Source organism: Megalobrama amblycephala, linkage group LG10 (genome assembly GCF_018812025.1).
Source record: "Megalobrama amblycephala isolate DHTTF-2021 linkage group LG10, ASM1881202v1, whole genome shotgun sequence".
In the NCBI taxonomy this organism is placed as follows: Eukaryota; Metazoa; Chordata; class Actinopteri; order Cypriniformes; family Xenocyprididae; genus Megalobrama; species Megalobrama amblycephala.
Window position 1 is genome coordinate 24,216,281 of NC_063053.1, and position 21,856 is coordinate 24,238,136.

The following is a 21,856-nucleotide window of genomic DNA, read 5'->3' on the forward strand; positions in this document are numbered from 1 at the left end:
AAGGCTTTGAAGTGTACACACTCAGCATATTGCTCATAATTGTGCATATAATGGCATGAATTAAACGTTTTATGTATTTATTCTAAAAAAAAATGCTTGTTAATTAATGGCAAAATTAAACTTACTGTAAGCTATTTCAGTCGTTTTGCTGCCTTTCTAAAAACGTTTTGAGCAGCTCAAGACTTTTAATTTGAAAAATGTTCCTGGTGTCACTGAAAGCGTTTCATCGTTTCTCCACTCGCACGTCGGTGGTGTCGAGAACGCGCGTGAGTCTCGTGCACGTTATGAACTGCGCTTGCTTTGGGATGTTGTGAATAAATTCTTCATTTGTTGTACCAGCGTTTATTTAGCCTTATGTGTTAGTGAACGCAGCTGTGAAACAGAGGAAAAGTCGACACAACAACAAAATGAATGAGCCCGAGGGACTGCGGTTCAGGAGGTTGAACAGACCTCAAATAATTACAGACGAAACCCATGAACCCCAGTTCAAAACCACAAGGTAAGACATACCTACCTGTCTTCATTGCTTAACGTACTTGAAAACATTTATATGCACTTGATTAAATGAAATTCATTTAATTAATGTGAAATGTGTCCTCTTTAAATAAACGTACCATGTTGTGTTTTGTGCGTTGCAGCACTTACAGTGGGAAGGTGTTTCGTGTGACATTACTCACTCTGGTGGCTTTCCTGCTCTTCCCTCTGCTGGTGGTCGTTTTCCTGTTCGAGTCTCCCATTCAGCCTGAGGCGTTCAGGTGAGCTTTCTACTCTCACGAAGATCTACACCTTAATCATGCACTGGCATGGAAAAGAAAACACAAGTCACACAGGTTTTTAGATATTCAGTTTCCTCAGTCATAGAAAACCTGCAAACGTAAGTTTATATAACATTTTCGGCCTGGAAAATTATAAAATTATAATGATAAATGACTGAATGATTCATTTTTAGAGTAATGCATGTACAATAGGTTATTGTTACTCATGCAATGGTATGTGTGTAATGATGTATAAGTGGTTACAGAGAGAAGTACAGGTGGGACATTGTGTCATACAGCATTGCTCAGATACCATGAGTAATGTTTATTGCTGAATGTCAGTTGTAAAGTTTATTACTAAATACCAAAAAGAACTTCCTGCAAAATTCTATTGCCAAGCTGGAAATGTTGCAATCCAAAAGAATCCCTATTTCAAAAAGTATATTGTTTTTATTATAAATAGATAATAGGTATTTATTATAGACTTGTGGTTAAAGGATTTTTTTTAACCCCAAAATGAAAATCTTATCTTTTAATCATCCCAATGTCATTCCAACCCTTTATAAATATTTGCAATATAGCTTCTAGTTTCCACATAATTAAAGTGGATGGTGATTTATACTGCCAAGTTCCAACCTTAAAATTTGTCTATGTGACTTGTGCACTATATTTAAAGTGTATTATATATATAATATATACATATATACATGCATACATACTGTATCTCACAGAAGTGAGTACACCCTGCACATTTTTGTAAATATTTTATTATATCTTTTCATGTGACAACACTGAAGAAATGACACTTTGCTACAATGTAAAGTAGTGAGTGTACAGCTTGTATAACAGTGTAAATTTGCTGTCCCTTCAAAATAACTCAACACACAGCCATTAATGTCTAAACCACTGGCCACAAAAGTGAGTACACCCCTAAATTGGGCCCAAAGTGTCAATATTTTGTGTGGTCACCATTATTTTCCAGCACTGCCTTAACCCTTTAAGACCTGAAGGCTTTTAGATTTTTTTTTTTTCTGAGCGACATACACAAAAGTAAAGACTCATAACTACAAAACTGTAGCGAGGAGAGTCAAAAGGTAGGTATCATTTGATAGAACACTTTTTACATTTTTATAAAATATAAATTATATTACATTTGGACATTTTCATTAGGGCTGGGCGATATATCGCATGCGATTGTCACGCGCATTTCGTCAGTAAAGCCGGTTCCCTGATTACCGCTAAATCGCCATCACCTGCTTTCAAATGGAGCGCCATTTAATAGACAGAGCCGTAGTTCACTGATAAGCTACGCAATATCGCGTTCATTTTCACAGATGAATCGTCTTCGATAATGAACGCGATATTGCGTAGCTTATCAGTGAACTACGGCTCTGTCTATTAAATGCCGCTCCATTTGAAAGCAGGTGATGGCGATTTAACGGTAATCAGGGAACCGGCTTTACTGACGAAATGCGCGTGACAATCGCATGCGATATATCGCCCAGCCCTAATTTTCATGCTGAGAAACTGCTGATAAAATACAAAAAAAATAAAAATAAATAAAAAATATATATAATTTTTCTTTTTTTTATTTGACATGGAATAACTGGAAATGGAAAGGAAATAAGATCAGAGAAAAATCCTTTTTTGGTGATGCTCTCCTACATGTGAGCTGCATCTGGTTCAAATTTTGAGGTGATAGCATAAAGTATTGTTGAATAAATTGTTATTAATTTTTTCGCGGCCAGATTGCGCCCATGGGTGGTAAACTCCGGTTTAGAGGCACTTCTCAGCACTTGTTAGGAGTTTTTCCAAAATGGTTAGATGCATTAAAAATATGAGATTCTAAGCTTTAAGATGATACCAAGATTATTCCACGTTGGAAAATGAACATGGATGGGTCCGGGAACATTGTACACACACTGCATCCCGGAAAGACGAGAGACATGTTTTTAGCCAAGTATGTTAAATCATTCCGTGAGTTAGGGCTGCACGATTAATCACATGCGATTGTCATGCGTGTCTCGTCAGTAAAGCCGGTTCTGTGATTAGCGGTAAATGTCCATCACCTGCTTTCAAATGGAGCGGCACTTAATATACAGAGCCGTAGTTCGCGGACAAGCTACGCAATATTGCGTTCATAACCGTATGCGATTCATCTGCGATTATGAACGCAATATTGCATAGCTTGTCCGCGAACTACGGCTCCGTATATTAAGTGCCGCTCCATTTGAAAGCAGGTGATGGACATTTACCGCTAACCACAGAACCGGCTTTACTGACGAGACACGCATGACAATCTCATGCGATTAATCGTGCAGCCCTACCGTGAGTAATATCTTGTGATCAACGCAATATATTGTTGATTTTGGATTTATTTTAGTTGGGAGAATCTGCTTTAAATAATGATGTGCCATTTTCTATGATCTGTGCATTTTTCATGAAGTTATGAGCATGTGAAATCGACATATTTCTATTCAGTTAGCGGCTGTGCTGTTTATGTTGTAAACGCATATTACTCAGTAGACTCATTAGAGGGTGAAACCAACGCAACAGAAGCATGTTGGAGGCTTGATCTGAACATGTAAAGTCTCTGGTTTTGTATGCAGAAAGATTTTTTGTGCTACCTATATGGGTTCATTTTTTATTGGCTCTTAAAGAGAGACACGCAAATGGGAGCGCCGACGCTCCATCCGGTCTTAAAGGGTTTAACCCTCTTAGCCATGGAGTTCACCAGAGCTTCACAGGTTGCCACTGGAGTCCTCTTCCACTCTTCTATGACAACATCACGGAGCTGGTGGATGTTAGAGACCTTGCGCTCCTCCACCTTCCGTTTGAGGTTGCCCCACAGATGCTCAATAGGGTTTAGGTCTGAAGACATGCTTGGCCAGTCCATCACCTTTACCCTCAGCTTCTTTAGCAAGGCAGTGGTCGTCTTGAAGGTGTGTTTGGGGTCGTTATCATGTTGGAATAATGCCCTGCGGCCCAGTCTCTGAAGAGAGACGGGATCATGCTCTGCTTTAGTATGTCACAGTACATGTTGGCATTCATGGTTCCCTCAATGAACTGTAGCTCCCCAGTGCCGGCAGCACTCATGCAGCCCCAGTCCATTACACTCTCACCACCATGCTTGACTGCAGGCAAGACACACTTGTCTTTGTACTCCTCACCTAGTTGCCGCCACACACGCTTGACACCATCTGAACCAAATAAGTTTATCTTGGTCTCCTCAGACCACAGGACATGGTTCCAGTAATCCATATTCTTAGTCTGCTTGTCTTCAGCAAACTATTTGCCGGCTTTCTTGTGCATAATCTTTAGAAGAGGCTTCCTTCTGGAACGACAGCCATGCAGACCAATTTGATGCAGTGTGCGGCGTATGGTCTGAGCACTGACAGGCTGACCCCTTCAACCTCTGCAGCAATGCTGGCAGCACTCATACGTCTATTTCCCAAACACAATCTCTGGATATGACGCTGAGCACATGCACTCAACTTCTTTGGTCGACCATGGCGAGGCCTGTTCTGAGTGGAACCTGTCCTGTTAAACCGCTGTATGGTCTTAGCCACTGTGCTGCAGCTCAGTTTCAGGGTCTTGACAATCTTCTTATAGCCTACGCCATCTTTATATAGAGCAACAATTCTTTTTTTCAGATCCTCAGAGAGTTCTTTGCCAAGAGGTGCCATGTTGAACTTCCAGTGACCAGTATGAGAGAGTGAGAGCAATAACACCAAATTTAACACACCTGCTCCCCATTCACACCTGAGACCTTGTAACACTAACAAGTCACATGACACTGGGGAGAGAAAAATGGCTTATTGGGCCCAATTTTGACATTAATGGCTGTGTGTTGAGTTATTTTGAGGGGACTTTCTAATGCTTCATTCAACTTTTTCCAGCACTTCAAAGCTCCTTTAAATATTATCCAATTAAAATGTTAATTTTAATTTGAGGACCAATTATTTGTTAATCCTTAAAAGATTGTCCCCATTTGTAAAACCTAAAAGTTTCAAAATGCAGGAAAACGAACACTTGTTGGCAAATAAACACTTTTATTTAAAAATAAAAAAAGATTGAAAAAGATGAAATTACCACTATAACCAGTAGATGGCGGCAGATGAGCACTTATTGGTGTATTAGCCATTTCCACTCCCATATATTTATTTGTTTATTTTTATTTGTTCACATGTTGCTTTTGAATTTATATTTAGACATTATGAAATCACTTTTATAAAATATCAAATCATCAAGATATCAATTTGGTCAAAGTTTGCCACTTTTTTGTACTGAAATATGAAGTGGGAAAAAACTCACGAAGTCTCATGAAAAACAAAAACTTCTTCAAACTGCGACTGAATTACACAGAAAGCAAGTAAATAGCGCTAATTTTATAATCACTGAGGCATACCTTTTTGCACGTTACTGTAATAAAATTACATTTTATCTGCAACTCAAGCTCAGTGCTTTACTGTCAAATGTGCATTTCCAAGAAATAAACATGTAATATTACTAGTAACTGCACTTGTTAATGCAAAACAAGTCATTTTATGATTAAATGACCTTTTTGATTAAAACCCCTAGCGCTACCTTGTGCCACCGTCTGTAGAACTTAGTAGACCAGTGCTACTGCTGTCGAATGTTATTCTGGAGCCCTGCAAACTTCAATAGTTGTAATTAATGAATGTTCTGGAATACAGAGCTAAGGTTGGTCTCTTTTTAAAGAAGACACTTCATATTATTGAAAGCACTTCAAAAAATGAAAGTGTAAAAAAGTTATAGAAGTTTAAGTTTGATGTAAAACAAATGTACTGTACTAAACATTTTTTATTTTATACAAAATATTATTTTACAAAATAATTTTTACTCTAAAACTGCTATAAAATCAAAGCCATATGCCTAACCAAGTTATATTCCAAATTTGAAGTAGATATCACAAACATTTAAAGGGTTACTTCAGGATTTAGCATTAAGCTTTGTATTAGTAGAATATTTTCGAATTACCGTGCTTTCCCCCTTCATATCAGCCCGAGATGAGAGATTTATGCATTTTTATTCTGTAAAAAAGCCTCCGATGACGCAAAAATCGTCATTTTGCGTCATCGGAGGCTTTTTTGGCCAGAGGCTTAAAACTACAGCCAGTAATAGCAGGTAGTTCCGCATTTTTTCACCACGCCCATACATATGCGCGTTTGAGGTTACTCACGGACATACAGGGATCAAATTATTAGGCAAGTTGATTTTCTGATCAATTTTTTTCCCAAGCACATTTACCAATTCCAATCCACATCAATCTTAATAACTACTATTAATATTGTTTTTAATCATTTATAAGGTATATAATTGTCAAAGGCTGGAAATATGCCTTATTTCAGGTTAAATTATTAGCAAGTTTTCTTTTACAGGCAAAATAGCCAAAAAAGAGATTAACTCAGACTGAAAAGTAAAATTTTAAATACTCATGAGAAGGACGCAATCTAATGCAATACTAGAAATTGCAAAGTTAAAGATGACCAAGGGACAGCAAAATGCTCATTGGGTCAGCGGGGTCGCAAAACAGGTGGAAAAGAAAAGACACATTATCAAAATAATTAAGAATTAAGTAAAGAATTAAGTGTGAAACTCAGGAACCCTTTAGCTCCAGCGCCACCATTTTCAGAGCTCAACCTCCTGGAGTCTCCAGAAGTGCAAGGTCTCAGGATCTCAGAGAATTTGGTTAGCAAAGAATCAAAAAATGACCTGCACTTGATAAGAATCACAAGCTGAAGTTTATAAAATACATGAAGACTGGTTTTTAAGGCCTTATAGACAGACAGCTTAGAATGACTCCTGATGGACCAGCACCACATCCTCTTGTACCACTGTTTGAAGAATTTATCCAATCTGGCAGTAAGGTGTTTGAGTTCACTTTTAGTCATCTCTTATCCTGAAATTTTCTTGCAGAGATGGACAAAAATGATCTTCCAAAACACTGCCAGATTCTGGAAGATAAATTCTTCAAACAGTGGTACAAGAGGATTTGCTGGTCCTTCAGGAGTACTCTCACTGTCTGTCTATAAGCCCTATAAAAACCCAGTCTTCATGTATTTTATAACACTTAGCTTGTGATTCTTATCAAGCGGGTCATTTTTTAGGATTCTTATAACCTGTCTCTGAATTGAGACCTCTTCTGGAGACTCCAGGTAGGTTGCAGTTCGGAAAATTGGCGCTGGACTAAAGGGTTCCTGATGGTTTCACACTAATTCTTCACCTTAATTCTTAATTATTTTGTTTAACGTGTCTTTTCTTTTCCAGTTTTTTGTATGACCCCGCTGCCCAATACATTTTGCTGTCCCTTGGTCATGCTTTACTTTGCAATTTCATATTGCATTAGTATTGCTCCTTCTCATGAGTATTTAATAATTTTTGACTTTTCAGTCTGAGTGAAATCTCTTTTTTGGCTCATTTTGCCTGTAAAAGAAAACTCTAATAATTCTGCACACCTATATAAGGCATTTTTCATTTCCAGCCTTCATGAACAATTATATATCACTTATAAATGTTAAAAACTTAATAGTAGTTATTAAGATTGATGTGGATTGGAATTGGTAAAATGTGCTTGGGAAAAAAATATGATCAGAAAATCAACTTGCCTAATAATTCTGCACTCCCTGTAGATCAAAGATTTTATCAAAAGTGGGTGTCAATTATATTTTTAAGCTTACAGTAATTAACTTTATTTTGTCTGCACTACATTGTTGGTTCATCTCGCAAATTTATCGGTCTCTGCAGTCATCTCAACCAATACAGCAATGGCTTTTGTGGTAACGTTAGCATAAATAGATAAATAAACTCAGTTTTACAGAACAGGCTTTACTTTGAAACAGTCAACTTATATGCAATTATATGTAATTGTCTATCTAACGTTATTTGCTAAGTTTGCAGTTTTACTGCTACCTACACTACATATAGGCTACTGTGTTATCAGTCTAGTATCAGCGAGTCTTACCTCTTAGCGAATGCGCTTAGTACCAGATGCCCAGGCTGTTCGTTCTCGGAAAGTGAATATCGATGGTATCGCGGTGTCCTTCAGAATGGTTCTCTTCATTGCAAAGATATTTGGTTCGTAGTCCTCGTGCTTGAAATGGAGACTACATATTCTGCGTTCTTTTAGGTTTTCTATAACGGTGTCATCTCCAAACTTCGGGTGTTTGATGGCCCGCAGCCACTGTTTACATCGCTCCAAATCTTTAACTTAATCGGAAAATGATGTAAACTTACTTGTCCTTTCCTGGTTTTGGGTGTACATCCAGGTACAAAGCAATTTAGCACCATTTCACTGTAAATGTATGAACTAACTCACGATTTATTTGTTTGAATTTTCCTGGTAATGCCGCCTGTAGGCGTGGTTTGGGCGTGGCCTCGCAAGGGCAGCAAAACAAGTGCATTCTGGGAGTTGTTGTCTTTCATCCACATTAGTCAAAAATACATTTTCTGCCTTTTCTCAGTCTAGAAAGCTCCAAATTCAAAAATAATTTCACATTTCTACTACATAAATGACCAATTTTAAATACACATTCATCTTTCCAGAGGTGAAGTACCCCTTTAAGATCCTGTGAGATTTTGTTTAGGTGCTATACCAAAAATAGCCACTGGGTGACACCTACACGCCATTGAATTGTTTTTGATGCATTCACCTGTAACAAATTAAAGGTGCCCTAGAACTTCTTTTTAAAAGATGTAATATAAGTCTAAGGTGTCCCCTGAATGTGTCTGTGAAGTTTCAGCTCAAAATACCCCATAGATTTTTTTTTTAATTAATTTTTTTAACTGCCTATTTTGGGGCATCATTAACTATGCACCGATATATAGGCTGCGGCCCCTTTAATTCTCGTGCTCCCCCTCCCCCGGAGCTCGCGCTTGCCTTGAACAGCATAAACACAGTTTACACAGCTAATATAACCCTCAAAATGGATCTTTACAAGATGTTCGTCATGCATGCTGCTTGCATACATCGGATCATGTAAGTATAGTATTTATTTGAATGTATTACATTTGATTCTGAATGGGTTTGAGGCTATGCTCCGTGGCTAAAGCTAACATTACACACTGTTGGAGAGATTTATAAAGACTGCAAGTGTTTAAAAATGAAAATAGTGACGACTCTTGTCTCCGTGAATACAGTAATAAACGATGGTAACTTTAACCACATTTAACAGTACATTAGCAACATGCTAACGAAACATTTAGAAAGACAATTCACAAATATCACTAAAAATATCATGTTATCATGGATCATGTCAGTTATTATTGCTCCATCTGCCATTTTTCTCTATTGTTCTTGCTTGCTTACCTAGTCTGATGATTCAGCTGTGCACATCCAGACGTTAATACTGGCTGCCCTTGTGTAATGCCTTGAACATGAGCTGGCATATGCAAATATTGGGGGCGTACATATTAATGATCCCGACTGTTACGTAACAGTCGGTGTTATGTTGAGATTCGCCTGTTCTTCGGAGGTCTTTTAAACAAATGAGATTTATATAAGAAGGAGGAAACAATGGAGTATGAAACTCACTGTATGTCTTTTCCATGTACTGAACTCTTGTTATTCAACTATGCCAATATAAATTCAATATTTAATTCTAGGGCACCTTTAATAAATTTCTGTCACAAAACAATCGCCATATATGGAACCTTGAGTCTCAGACCTTTTCAACGATATGTTTTGTGAAGATTAGAAAAAAATTGATTATAAAATTGTTAAAAACATTTTTGTAATATGCAACATGACACCGCACTAGGGGGAGGAGCCCAAGGGTTTAAAGTACCGTTTCCATGATAATGCAATGTCTGATTTCATAATAGTTTTTTTGAGAATTTTGGGTTTTTAAGCTTTCAAATGATACCTAATTTATGATTATTACTAAAATATGTGATAGGAAAACAGGCAATTAAAAAAGATTGCTGGCAGTTAAGGGGTTAATTGTTGGAATACTCATTTCCAATATCTGGGTAATAATTAAGAAGTTTAAATCAACTGGAGATAGTAACGGTCTACATGGAAGAGGACATGTCTATATTGACCCCACACACACTGAGGAGGATGGTTTGGAAAGTTAGAGAATTGCAGATGCTAGTTGGGTCATAAATTCTCCAAAACTATGACCTCAGTTATCAGACCTCATCTATATAACTGCAACATATTTGGGAAGAATGCAATAAAAAAAAGCCTTTGGCTACATCAAACAGCATCGTATGCACCTACAGTTTGCCAGGAGTTACTGGAACTGTCAGTGGTACTGGGTTTTATGTTCAGATCAGACCAAAACACCAGAGGTGGGTTTAGCATATACAGAAACATAACCATGTAGAAAAGCACCTAATCCACACTGTGAAGTATGGTGGTGGATCTTTAATGCTATGGGGATCATTTCTTCCACGGTATAATAAACTCCATCAAGTACTATCAGCAGATATTAAATCAACACCTGACTGACCCTGTCAGGAAGCTTAAACTGGGCCATGGTTGGATCTTTAAGCATCAATGATCCAAAGCACATCTCGCTGACCACAGAATGAAAGTATTGCCGTTGACATAACAGTCCGCTGACCCAAACCCCATAATAAACCTGTGGGATGAGCTGAAGAAAAGAGTCCACAAGCATTGACATCTGAATCTGAAGGATCTGAAGAGCTTCTGAATGGAGGAATGTCTCCGATGTCTTGCCATATGTTAATCAATCTTATTACGCACTGTAGGAGAAGATCCTGAGCTGAAAAAAAAAAGTTGTTTTATAAGATCTATTTGACTTTAATTAAAGGTTAGATTTTTGTAGATATTTTGAATGAAAGACTACGAGGAGAAATGGCAAAATAACTGCTGTTCCTCACACAAGGCTTTCGTTTGACTTCAGAAGACTTGGAATATTGTGCATGAGCCGTATATGAACTGCATTTATGGTGTTTTTTTCTGGGGGGGAATAATATAGGTTTGGAATTATTTGAGTGGGAGTAAATGAAAGCACTTTTTTTTACATATATCTTCATGAACTATTCTTTTAACGCTGAATGGAAAGCTTCTTTAATAATTCTTTTATATCTGGTCCAGTTTGGCCTTTTGGTTCTGATCTGATCTGCTGTCACAATGTTCTTGAGAGTCGAGACAAATTCCAATATAAATATTCATCTTAGCCAAGTCCCACAGTGCTTTCTCATTTCTCTTTTAGTTCTGACAATGGTTAATAATTGATGCCTCTGCAGTTGATATGTAGGGCATTTCATCTCCTCCAGCATTCTCACGAAAGAACGGCTTTCAGTTCAGTTCTTCTCAGCGTTTCTGAACATGAAACTTAACTAAAGCTCTTCTTTGTTTTTTTTTCCCCTCTTGTGTTTAATAATTAGTCTCAATGAACCGCCTCTTATGACTGGCTGTTATGAGCCCAACGTAAAACTCAGACAGGCAGAGCGACTGTTCGAGGACCAGCTCATCGGCCCAGAATCCCTTGCGAATATTGGAGGTCAGTATTTGCAAAGCAGTGCAGTCAAAGCTTGACCTTTCACCCAGTTTGTCGCAGCTGTTTGGCAGTGTGTGCACTGAGGGATAGACCGGTTGTACTGGCCAAAATAGATAAAAGTTGATTTGACTTGGAGTGTGTTATTGTATTTTTGAATTGCATGCTTGCACACTCTCACAATAAGGAAGTATGAAGATCTTAAGATGTAAATTAATATAAATAGATCTTAATATTGATCTTAAGTCATTGTTAAGTTATCTTAAGTCAATATTTAAAAATAATTTGCTTTAGTGACGGCTTGTAATGTCTCTGAATCATTCTTGTTTTGTAGATGTTTTGTACACTGGGACGGCTGATGGAAAGATAGTCAAAATCGAGGGAAGGAACATTCATGTTTTAGCAACACTTGGCAAGCCGCCATGTGGTAAGAAATCCAAAAATACTGGACTATTTCATCAAACCAAATGTGGTATTTCAACATAAGTGACCTTGCCGTTTGCAATGCTCGGGTTCATGGGTTTGTTGCACAAGGCATGAATCTTTGTACGTTTTTCAGTAGGGCTGTCCTCGACCAAAGATTTTTCTGGTCGACTAGTATAGATCAGAGGTAACTGTTGCGCTCTCAATTGACAAAATGTTCCTTTTCCTTCAGGTGCGTAGAACCAAGAAAATACTTGAGCAAAACAAAAAAATAGCTGACCACACACTGAATCCAAAAATTTATTCTAGAAATTGCATAAATGTTTCTTGACCAGCAAAATCATCACATTAGAATGATTTCTGAAGATCATGTGACACTGAAGACTGGCGTAATGATGCTGAAAATTCTGCTTTGCCAACACAGAAATAAATTGCATTTTAAAACGTATTCAAATAGAAACGTTATTTTAAATTGGAAAAATATTTCACAATATTACTGTTTTTGCTGTATTTTGGATCAAATAAATGCAGCCTTGGTGAGCAGAAGAGACTTCTTTTAAAAACATTAAAAAAATCTTACCATTCAAAAACATGGTAGTGTACATGTTTCATATGATAAGCCATATTTGAGGTCGATGAATGAGCATTTGGATGTCCTGCCCGATTTACTGTATTTACCACTTAGACCAGCTGTTAATGATCTGCCGACAACAAACTGCATCACTTTTTTTCTTTCTTGCGACTAATAAAATTTTGGTTGACTCAGCCTCTTCTCGTTAACTAACGGTCAGTCGACTATAAGGGGGTAGCCCTAGTTTTCAGTAACTTTTAGGAAACCGCAACAAAGAATTTTTTTTTTTAGTTATTACTTTGTTGTCATAAGCATGTATAATAATAATGTATATACAGTACAGTCCAAAAGTTTGGAACCACTAAGATTTGTAATGTTTTTAAAAGAAGTTTCGTCTGCTCACCAAGGCTACATTTATTTAATTAAAAATACAGTAAAAAAAACAGTAATATTGTGAAATATTATTACAATTTAAAATAACTGTGTACTATTTAAATATATTTGACAAAGTAATTTATTCCTGTGATCAAAGCTGAATTTTCAGCATCATTACTCCAGTCTTCAGTGTCACATGATCCTTCAAAAATCATTCTAATATGCTGATTTGCTGCTCAATAAACATTTATGATTATTTTCAATGTTGAAAACAGTTGTGTACTTTTTTTTTTCAGGATTCCTTGATGAATAGAAAGTTCAAAAGAACAGCATTTATCTGAAATACAAAGCTTCTGTAGCATTATACACTACCGTTCAAAAGTTTGGGGTCAGTAAGAATTTTTATTTTTATTTTTTTGAAAAGAAATTAAAGAAATTAATACTTTTATTCAGCAAGGATGCATTAAATCAATCAAAAGTGGCAGTAAAGACATTTATAATGTTACAAAAGATTAGATTTCAGATAAACACTGTTCTTTTGAACTTTCTATTCATCAAATAATCCTGAAAAAAAAATATTGTACACAAATATTTTGTACAATTGTACACATTAAATGTTTCTTGAGCAGCAGATCAGCATATTAGAATGATTTCTGAAGGATCATGTGACACTGAAGACTGGAGTAATGATGCTGAAAATTCAGCTTTGCCATCACAGGAATAAATTACTTTGTGAAATATATTCAAATAGAAAACAGTTATTTTAAATTGTAATAATATTTCACAATATTACTGTTTTTTACTGTATTTTTAATTAAATAAATGTAGCCTTGGTGAGCAGACGAAACTTCTTTTAAAAACATTACAAATCTTAGTGGTTCCAAACTTTTGGACTGTACTGTAGGTTGAAATTACAATTGCTTTTGTTGGGCTGCCCCCAACATTCGACTAAACATTAGTGTATATGAGAAGAGACTTAGTCGACCAAATTGTAATTATTCGGTTATTCGCAGAAAAACAAAACTCCACAGACGGATCATTAACACGGCTGGTCCATGTGGTAATTATATCGGCCAAACATTCATCTATAGACCTCAGACATGGCTTATCATTTAAAACATTTAAGTAGTAGCCTAAGGTAGCTACTTTACATGGCCATGAGGGATAGACATGCATCTCTTCAGTGGGTTGTACTGTTATTTCATATGTTTTTGGATTGTTTTCCTGATGAAACACTACAAAATATATTTCAGAGAAATTTCAGCAGACAAAAAACTCTTAAGCTAGGATGACATTGAAAAGGTCTATATTAAACACCTTTCCTAATTATGCCTACACTGCATAATCTTTTGTCATAAATAATATAATTAGGTAAAAGTTAATATATCGATTAGTTACAGTTATTATTTTTGCTAAGTTATTGGTTATTATTTATTTGTAAATTAACCAAAGAATGAATCGGCTATTTAGAAAATAAACAAAATAATCGATTGGAAAAATAATTGTCAGTTTCAGCGCTAGACTACTTGACTATCATTGAAATGATAAAAGTTAAGCCATTACCTGGAATGGCAAAAGTATGTTTAACAAAAAACAAAAACAAACAAACAAACAAAAAAATTCCTTAAGTCTTCCTTGTTACTTGATTCAAACTCGTCCATCAAAATACAATCAACACAATGTTGGTGGATCCTGTCGCCACCACAATTAACGAACAGATCTTGATCTTCAAATAAGCTTTTCTGTAGCCTGATGTTTCATGCCCATGTTAACTTGTGCCTCACGCTCACGCACTGCTAGCCTCATCTGTGCGAACAAACAAATGACCTAAATAAATAAGCCCTCCATTGAGCTGAGTTATTACAGGGTTTTTTTTATTCACGCTGGTAATTTCAGTTCCTTTTTTAATTTTAGTACAAAACACAAATTATCCTTTTCACTTCACATACGTGTTTCATCTACCTTTCACTCGCCTTTCATAATGCTTACTATCAAACTTTTCATTTGCATATTTTCTCATTCAGTTTAATACATTTGTCTGTCGTTTAGTCCAACTGATTTGAATGGTTAATTATACTAATCAGTACATCTATAGATTTCTATATAGATTCTTTAGAACTGGTTTTGGGTAAGCAAATATAAAAAAAAAAAATCTTACAGTAGAGAGTGAGTCTGTGAACACGAGACCATCAGTGTAACCATTAGATTAATCAGAGAGGCATCAGAAGGAAGGAGACGGATCAGGTCAGCTAACAGTTGCATCAAAATACAGGCCTTTTACATTACAGAACACCATGTGATACTATCAACAGAGGCCTTACCCTGGTAAAGACTGCCAAAGTACTTAACTTACACTTCATCTAAAAAGGCCAACTAGAGTATAGATTGTGGTACAGTGGAAACTGTATTGACAGCACACAAACTCATGGCCATGTCATATCTTTATCACACCTTTTGATAACACACAGGGTAGATGCTATTACAAACATTATACATTTTATGTAATTTATGCAAGTGATGTAAATGTATTTTCCAATATGGCAACTGTAGCCAGTATTAGTTTAACATCTTTGAAATCTTGCATTGTTTGCTATTGAATTAACTGATCGTTCAAAGTACCAAAGATATAAGATCATACAGTTGTGTTTTGGTGATTAAACCAAATGTTCTGATTATATGTCAATAATCTTGAATTTTAAAACAGTGACTATGTAGAAATATATATAGCTGTAATGGCTCCTAATGAAAGCATTATATCAGGTATGTTATGAGTGTGACTAGCTCAATAAAGGGCCTTATTTATTTAGGTCATATGTTTGTTCACTGAAATACTGAGTGATGAATTATGTATTATGTTGCACAATATTTATGGGAGCAGCGTTTTGACAAGAACATCACTAAGTATTTTGTCTACAATGTATTCAGATGAAATATGTTGTCAACTAATGGCTTAAATGAGCGACTATTTGTCGACTAGAAAAATCTTTAGTCGGGGCAGCCCTACTGGTACATTACATTAATGCATGTAAAGCGGACATGCATTAATGTAATGTAACATTAAAGCCCTACATAGACAAGATCCTTAGTGTGTTTTATTACAGTAGAAGAGGGCATTTTATACAGTAGATGCACTCCTTCCTTTTGCCTGGCTGTGTTGTAAACTGCTGACAGTGTGGAAACAAACATAAAACGTGCAAAGAATTTTAATTGACTAGCTCGAGCATTTTGTTCCATCAAACACATCGTTATTTAATAACTATAGAGCTATATAATAATTGAGTTTTGTTAAAGATAAAATTGAGATGATTCCAGTATCAAACATAAAGTCTTTTTTTTTTCCCCTGATTCAAAGGCTCTCCTGAGTATGAACACACTTGTGGACGTCCTCTGGGAATCCGTGTGGGACCCAACGGCACCTTGTTTGTAACCGATGCCTATTTGGGACTGTTTGAGGTGAATCCTGTCACAGGTAAGGAAATTAAAACGTCAGTACTCATTTAAAGGGATAGTTCATGGAAGAATGAAAATTCTGTCATTATTCACTCAACCGCATGTTGTTCCTGTATTCAGTTATTACTTTAGTTCATAGTGGCCATGTCTTTCAAGCTCCAAAAAGAGCAATGTTTTGTCTTTTAGGTGAGAATGTTTTCGTTTTGTCTTTTAGGTGAGGTAAAATCTCTGGTGAGCACAGGGAAGATGATCGGTGGTCGACGTCTGGGCTTCGTGAATGATCTGGATGTAACTCAGGATGGGAAAAAGGTGTACTTCACTGACTCCAGCAGCAGGTGGCAGCGCAGAGACTTCATGCACCTGATCATGGAAGCCACAGCAGATGGACGGTAACTGGGACATGAAAAATTCAGTGGCACATCTGATTTTCAGTGCATTTCACGGGTTTTCGCACTTTACAGTTTTTAATTGGTTGGAACGTTGCACATAGTGTCTGAATCACTGATTGTTTTCATAGGGAATGATGTTTTAGTAGAGTGACTGATGTTAATTTGGTTTTCCAGTGTGCTTGAATATGATGTAGAGAGCAAGGAAGTTACCGTGATGATGGAGAACCTGAGGTTCCCTAATGGCATCCAGCTCTTTCCTGATGAGGAGTCTGTTCTGGTGGCTGAAACCACAATGGCAAGAATAAGGAGGTGATGCTCACCGTACTGTTTACATTCAGTAACTTTGGTCGTTGATTGTTAATGAACTTCTATATTGTTTTTTTGTTTTTGTTTTTTTACAATTCTAATCAAAACCTGGGATGTTATTATACCAGAACAAGAGCTATGTTCATTTTGTTTTTACTATTTTTATAGTATATACTGCACATTACAATTCAAAAGTTTGAGGTCATTAAGATTTTTTTAAAAAGAAACGGATACTTTTATTCAGCAAGGATGCATTCATTTGATTTTATTTTTCAGTATAATTTTAAAATATTACAAAAGATTGCCATTTCAAATAAATGATGTTCTTTTGAACTTTCTATTTATCAAGAATTCTGAAAATAAAATACAAAAATATTAAGCAGCACAACTGTTTTCAACTATGATAATGAATGAGATGTTTGAATGATTTCTGAAGGAGGTTTAATATTCAGTAATGATGCTGAAAATTCAGCTTTGACATCACAGAAATAAATTACATAGAAAACATATTTTATATATGTTTATCAAAAACAGTTCTTTTAAATTGTAATAATTAGGGCTATCAAAATTAATGCGTTAATGCATGCAATTAAGTTTTTCAGTTTAACGCTAGTTTTAATATTAAAAAATATTTAACACAATTAACGAAGCAGGCAGCATCCGTTTTTTTCCTGGCATCCTTTGGCAAGCATTAGATTATATGATACTATCATTCATTCAAGTGCCTTTAAACCATTCAAGCGTGATAAGATGCACAAAAAAAAAAAGCTTAAATCTGTACAGATGTGCTGTCTGTAAATCTCCTGGCTGTGTGACAGACACACACGACTCATGCACACAGAAAGCCTATTCAGACAGCACGCCTGCCGCACTGCGTTCTCTTTCACGCTCGAACAGACAAAAACATGAAAGTATACCAAAATCACAGTCTTTAATGAGTTAAAGTCTTAAATGACCGTAAAGAGTTGTGAGGACATCGGATGTGTGTCAGATCTTAAAGTGACAGTAGCCTAATAAATCTGCTGCTGTGATTTCTGTCATTAATGTTCATCAAAGAACAAAAGACAGAGAAAATCACTCACTGCTCTTGACTGAATAAGTTTTGCAGCTTTAATAAGGATTAAATGATATTTAATTTATAATTTATGCAAGTGAAGACTGTGAAGTGTTTCATAACACTGTCTATTTCTTACCTGTTAGATCAAATGTTTAAAATATACTCTCTTTATGTTTTTGTTCTACATTAATTTGGAGATTAAATGTGAAATTATTTCAGTATAAAAGTATATTAAACATTTTTAATGGTACAATTCATTGCGATTAATTACAGAAAATGTGCGATTTGTTAGTAATTTTTTTTTTTTTTTTATTGATTGACAGCACTAGTAATAATATTTCACAACATTACTGTTTTTACTGTATTTTGATCAAAGAAATGCAGCCTAAAATACTTATTTCAAAAACATTTTTTAAAATCTTACCGACCCCTAAACTTTTGAATGATAGTGTGTTTCCATCCCTCATGGAAAGTTCCACATCTTTGACTTAAGAGATGCTCATGTTTGCTTTTTAATACAAATCCAACTAATTAGCTGTTCTGTGCTTCACTTTTCCATCTATATTATGTCAGTAAACTCGGTGATTGTCCAGTGTCATTTTAAATGTGTTCCTACCTTTGGGCTGATTCATTATTAGGTCAGCTAGAACACATCAGTCCTCCCTGTCACTTCTTTATCGCCTCTCACAGCTGAATTCTTGAATTACGTGGTCCTCATTCACTGCTACAGGCACAGGCCGTTCTCCTTACCTGCATAAATGATGAGTGCATGCAGTTGCCAAGGCAACAGGCTCCCTCATTAAGCTTCCCGTGTGGAGAGATGTAGAGTATGTTTCCTCTTACTAAAGCTAGTGTGGTCTCAGTGCTGCAAAAGGTTTAATATTAATGTACTTTAACCCTGTGGTGATCTGAGATGGCCTGGTTAAATCAGTAGAAACAGTACTGGGTAAAAAAAAAATGACTCGCAGATTAACTGAGGTTACGTTAATTAAAAATGAGACATTAAAATATGTTTCCAAAAGATTTTGCAGTTTTGGTTTTGGTTTTACCATGTATTGGAACCAGAATGGTTAAATTCCTAACAATTCCAATGTCATTATTTTAAAAATGGCCGAACATCATCTGACTTGGTGGTTTAGCTGATGTATCAGTCTGTCAGTGCTCATGTTTAGTTCTGCGGCTTGAATGTTTGTTCTCTTCACAGAGTTCATGTGTCTGGTCTCAATAAAGGAGGAATGGATACCTTTATAGACAACCTCCCAGGATTCCCGGACAACATTCGACGCAGTTCTTCAGGTGGATACTGGGTGGCCATGTCTGCAGTGCGACCCAACCCTGGCTTCTCCATGCTAGACTTCCTGTCTCAAAAACCATGGATAAAGAAGCTAATATTTAAAGTAAGCTGCCATTTAATAAATTAAGTAAAAACTTGACTACATTTTTTTTTAGTAAAATAAAAAAAAGTGATATTTTAAAAAAGAAATGTTTTCTTTTTTAAATGATTTATTTATTTATTTATTATTACTAATTATTAATTGATTTTATTCTAATAAATGTCTATGGCTGCATGATTAATTGTATTTTAATCGTGGTAACGATTTCTACTTCTCTCGATTTAATTAAAAATAATCCCGATATTTGCCACACTGATTATTTGTCCAGAAAACTTTTTTTTTTTTATTTAGATATTTCCATTATCTTGCTTTGGTAACGAGCCTCCACTATCTTTCCTGCTTGGGGTCGCCAGATGTCAAGTGTATTACCATGATTGAAACCAGAATTGTTAAATTCCTAACAATTCCAATGTCAATAGTAATAAATCCCTCAAACAGGGCTTTTCTCTTAAAAGGATATGTTTTCTGTGCAGAACATTTTTCTTTTTACTTAATCTTCTCAATCTGGCAACCATGCACATGTTATCTCCGGGCTGTAAAAGAGTGCTGATGATCCGACAAACATATATTTTGAAGTTTAGCTCTTGGATGAATAAATGCGGTCCGCGCAACCTCTGTGGTACAATACAAAGTAAAAATGTAACAATTTGGAATTATTGGAATTAATATTAGGAATTTCTCTTTTTCACGTTTTAGCTTTTGAGAGAAGCTTCTTAAGGTTTTATCAGTTTTCATATGTTGTCTGGATAACTATAATAGTTGTAAGTTTTCGTAAATGTGGTTTTACACATTCCTACTCAATATATATTTCTAAAATAGATCTGCTTTTCCATGTGTGTTTTCAGCTCTTCAGTCAAGAAACTCTATTGAAGTTTGTGCCGCGCTACAGCCTGGTGGTAGAGCTGCAGGACGGCGGGACGTGCGTGCGTAGCTTCCACGACCCGCACGGCATGGTGACGGCCTACATCAGCGAGGCACACGAGTACAACGGCTACCTGTACCTGGGCTCCTTCCGCTCCCCTTATCTGTGCAAGCTGGATCTGAGCAAAGTGTGAAGCATGCCGAAAAACACGTCACTATCCTAACAGATGCTCGGCTTGAGTCATTTCACCGTGGCTTCCAAACAGGCAGATTCCGAAGCAATTAACGTTGGCAGCGCATCAAGAACACTTATCAAATTCTTCCACATTACAGTCAACAAATGAACAAACACAGTCCCTTCATTTGACACCCCTTCTCTTTATTTAGGTCTGACAGATGCCTGTATTTTGTTCCATTAACCCTTGTGGGGGATTTTCTTTTTTTAGAGATGTGGGGTGCATATTAAGCTCTCTGGCAGCCTGTTTTTTTTTTTTTTTTTTTTTTTTTAAATCAAAAGATGTGCCATTACTATTTTTATTTTTTCTCCCTTGTGACAGAAATTATGTCATTTCTGTACTTGTTTTATTTGCACCGACCGTCGTCTGGTCCTTAAAATAGAGCTGTCAACTGTTTTTCTTAAAGGCGCTGTGAAACAAATCAAGACTATAACTCCTGTGGGTGGCAGCATATGGATGTTGTTTGGGGGAAGTGAAAGGGTATTTTCATTTCATTATATAATGAATCTCAACATTCAGCTATAATTATTTCTGGTTTTAAGAATGTTCAAATGTGTGAATGTTTTGGTTTATTTTTAATTAAGAGATTGAAGGTATTAATTCCTCATTTCATCGTTATTTGTATATGTTGTTGAACTGAGAGCTGTGTCACTCTTGGCTGATAAATGCTGCTGGCTTTATAATATTTAGCACACCTTTACACAAGTATCTGTTTTCCGTTCATACTTTATAGGATGTCTATAATAATTATCAGCAATAACGTCATATAACAGTGGTTCTCAACTGGTGAGTTATGGCTCATTTGACAGGACAGTGGTGAAAAAAAAAAAAAAAAGCTAAATGGAAATGATAGATTAAATGAATCATATAATCTTGCAGAGGTGGGAAAGCAAAATACATTTGCTTAACTTTTTTCTTTTTGCATTCCTGTAGTTTAAACAGTAGAGCATGATGTTAGCAACACCATGAACTGGGATTGGAGAGTGGAGACATTGCAAGTCACTTTGGATTAAAACTTCTGACAAAAGTAAGTCAAAGATTGTGTGGATACTCAGGCTGTGTGATTAATCATTAAAAGATTGCGATCTCAATTCAAACACCCATGCGATCTTATTCCTAAATGACGACGATTTGGCAATATTTATTAATCCTTTGACAAAATCAACACCGCCGCTGTTGTCAAGTATAGGTATGAAACGGCTTCACACACAGTATCATCGTTTCTGTCTTACAATACTTCAAATTATCACAGAAGTACTGTTTATAGTTCAGATATAAACACTGGTCTCCGGTTGCAATCAAAATATAATAAAACACCTTTTTAAAAAATAATGATGCTTCAAATAAAGATTGTATTAATTACATTGTATGTGGTGACAAGTGATCATTATAAAATATTAATTGTCATCGACTCATTCATTCAAAGATTTGTTAAATTGATTCATCCAGTACTGAAGCAATGGGAGTCATTGAATCAATTCATTCAGACCGAATTTTTATTTCTTTGTCAGAACTTCTAGTAAATTACTGCCCAGTTTCACAGACATTC

The 21,856-nt window shown here is 36.0% G+C and overlaps 1 protein-coding gene across 1 annotated transcript; it reads left to right on the forward strand.

Annotated features, from left to right (window-relative positions):
• Positions 1 to 227: 227 nt before the first annotated feature.
• LOC125277189 (adipocyte plasma membrane associated protein) lies at positions 228 to 21,398 on the forward strand. Its single transcript, XM_048205515.1, has 9 exons — positions 228 to 499; positions 639 to 755; positions 11,136 to 11,251; positions 11,580 to 11,672; positions 15,967 to 16,083; positions 16,279 to 16,453; positions 16,628 to 16,762; positions 19,021 to 19,213; positions 20,056 to 21,398. The coding sequence occupies exons 1-9, from the start codon at positions 408 to 410 to the stop codon at positions 20,263 to 20,265; spliced, it is 1,248 nt and encodes a 415-aa protein (XP_048061472.1). The 5' UTR covers positions 228 to 407; the 3' UTR covers positions 20,266 to 21,398.
• Positions 21,399 to 21,856: the final 458 nt, after the last annotated feature.

Coding starts and splice junctions, on each gene's coding strand:
- LOC125277189 (XM_048205515.1), top strand. CDS start 408: ATGAATGAGCCCGAGGGACTGCGGTTCAGGAGGTTGAACAGACCTCAA. Junction 756..11,135: donor ATTCAGCCTGAGGCGTTCAG/GTGAGCTTTCTA, acceptor TTTAATAATTAG/TCTCAATGAACCGCCTCTTA. Junction 11,252..11,579: donor ATCCCTTGCGAATATTGGAG/GTCAGTATTTGC, acceptor CTTGTTTTGTAG/ATGTTTTGTACACTGGGACG.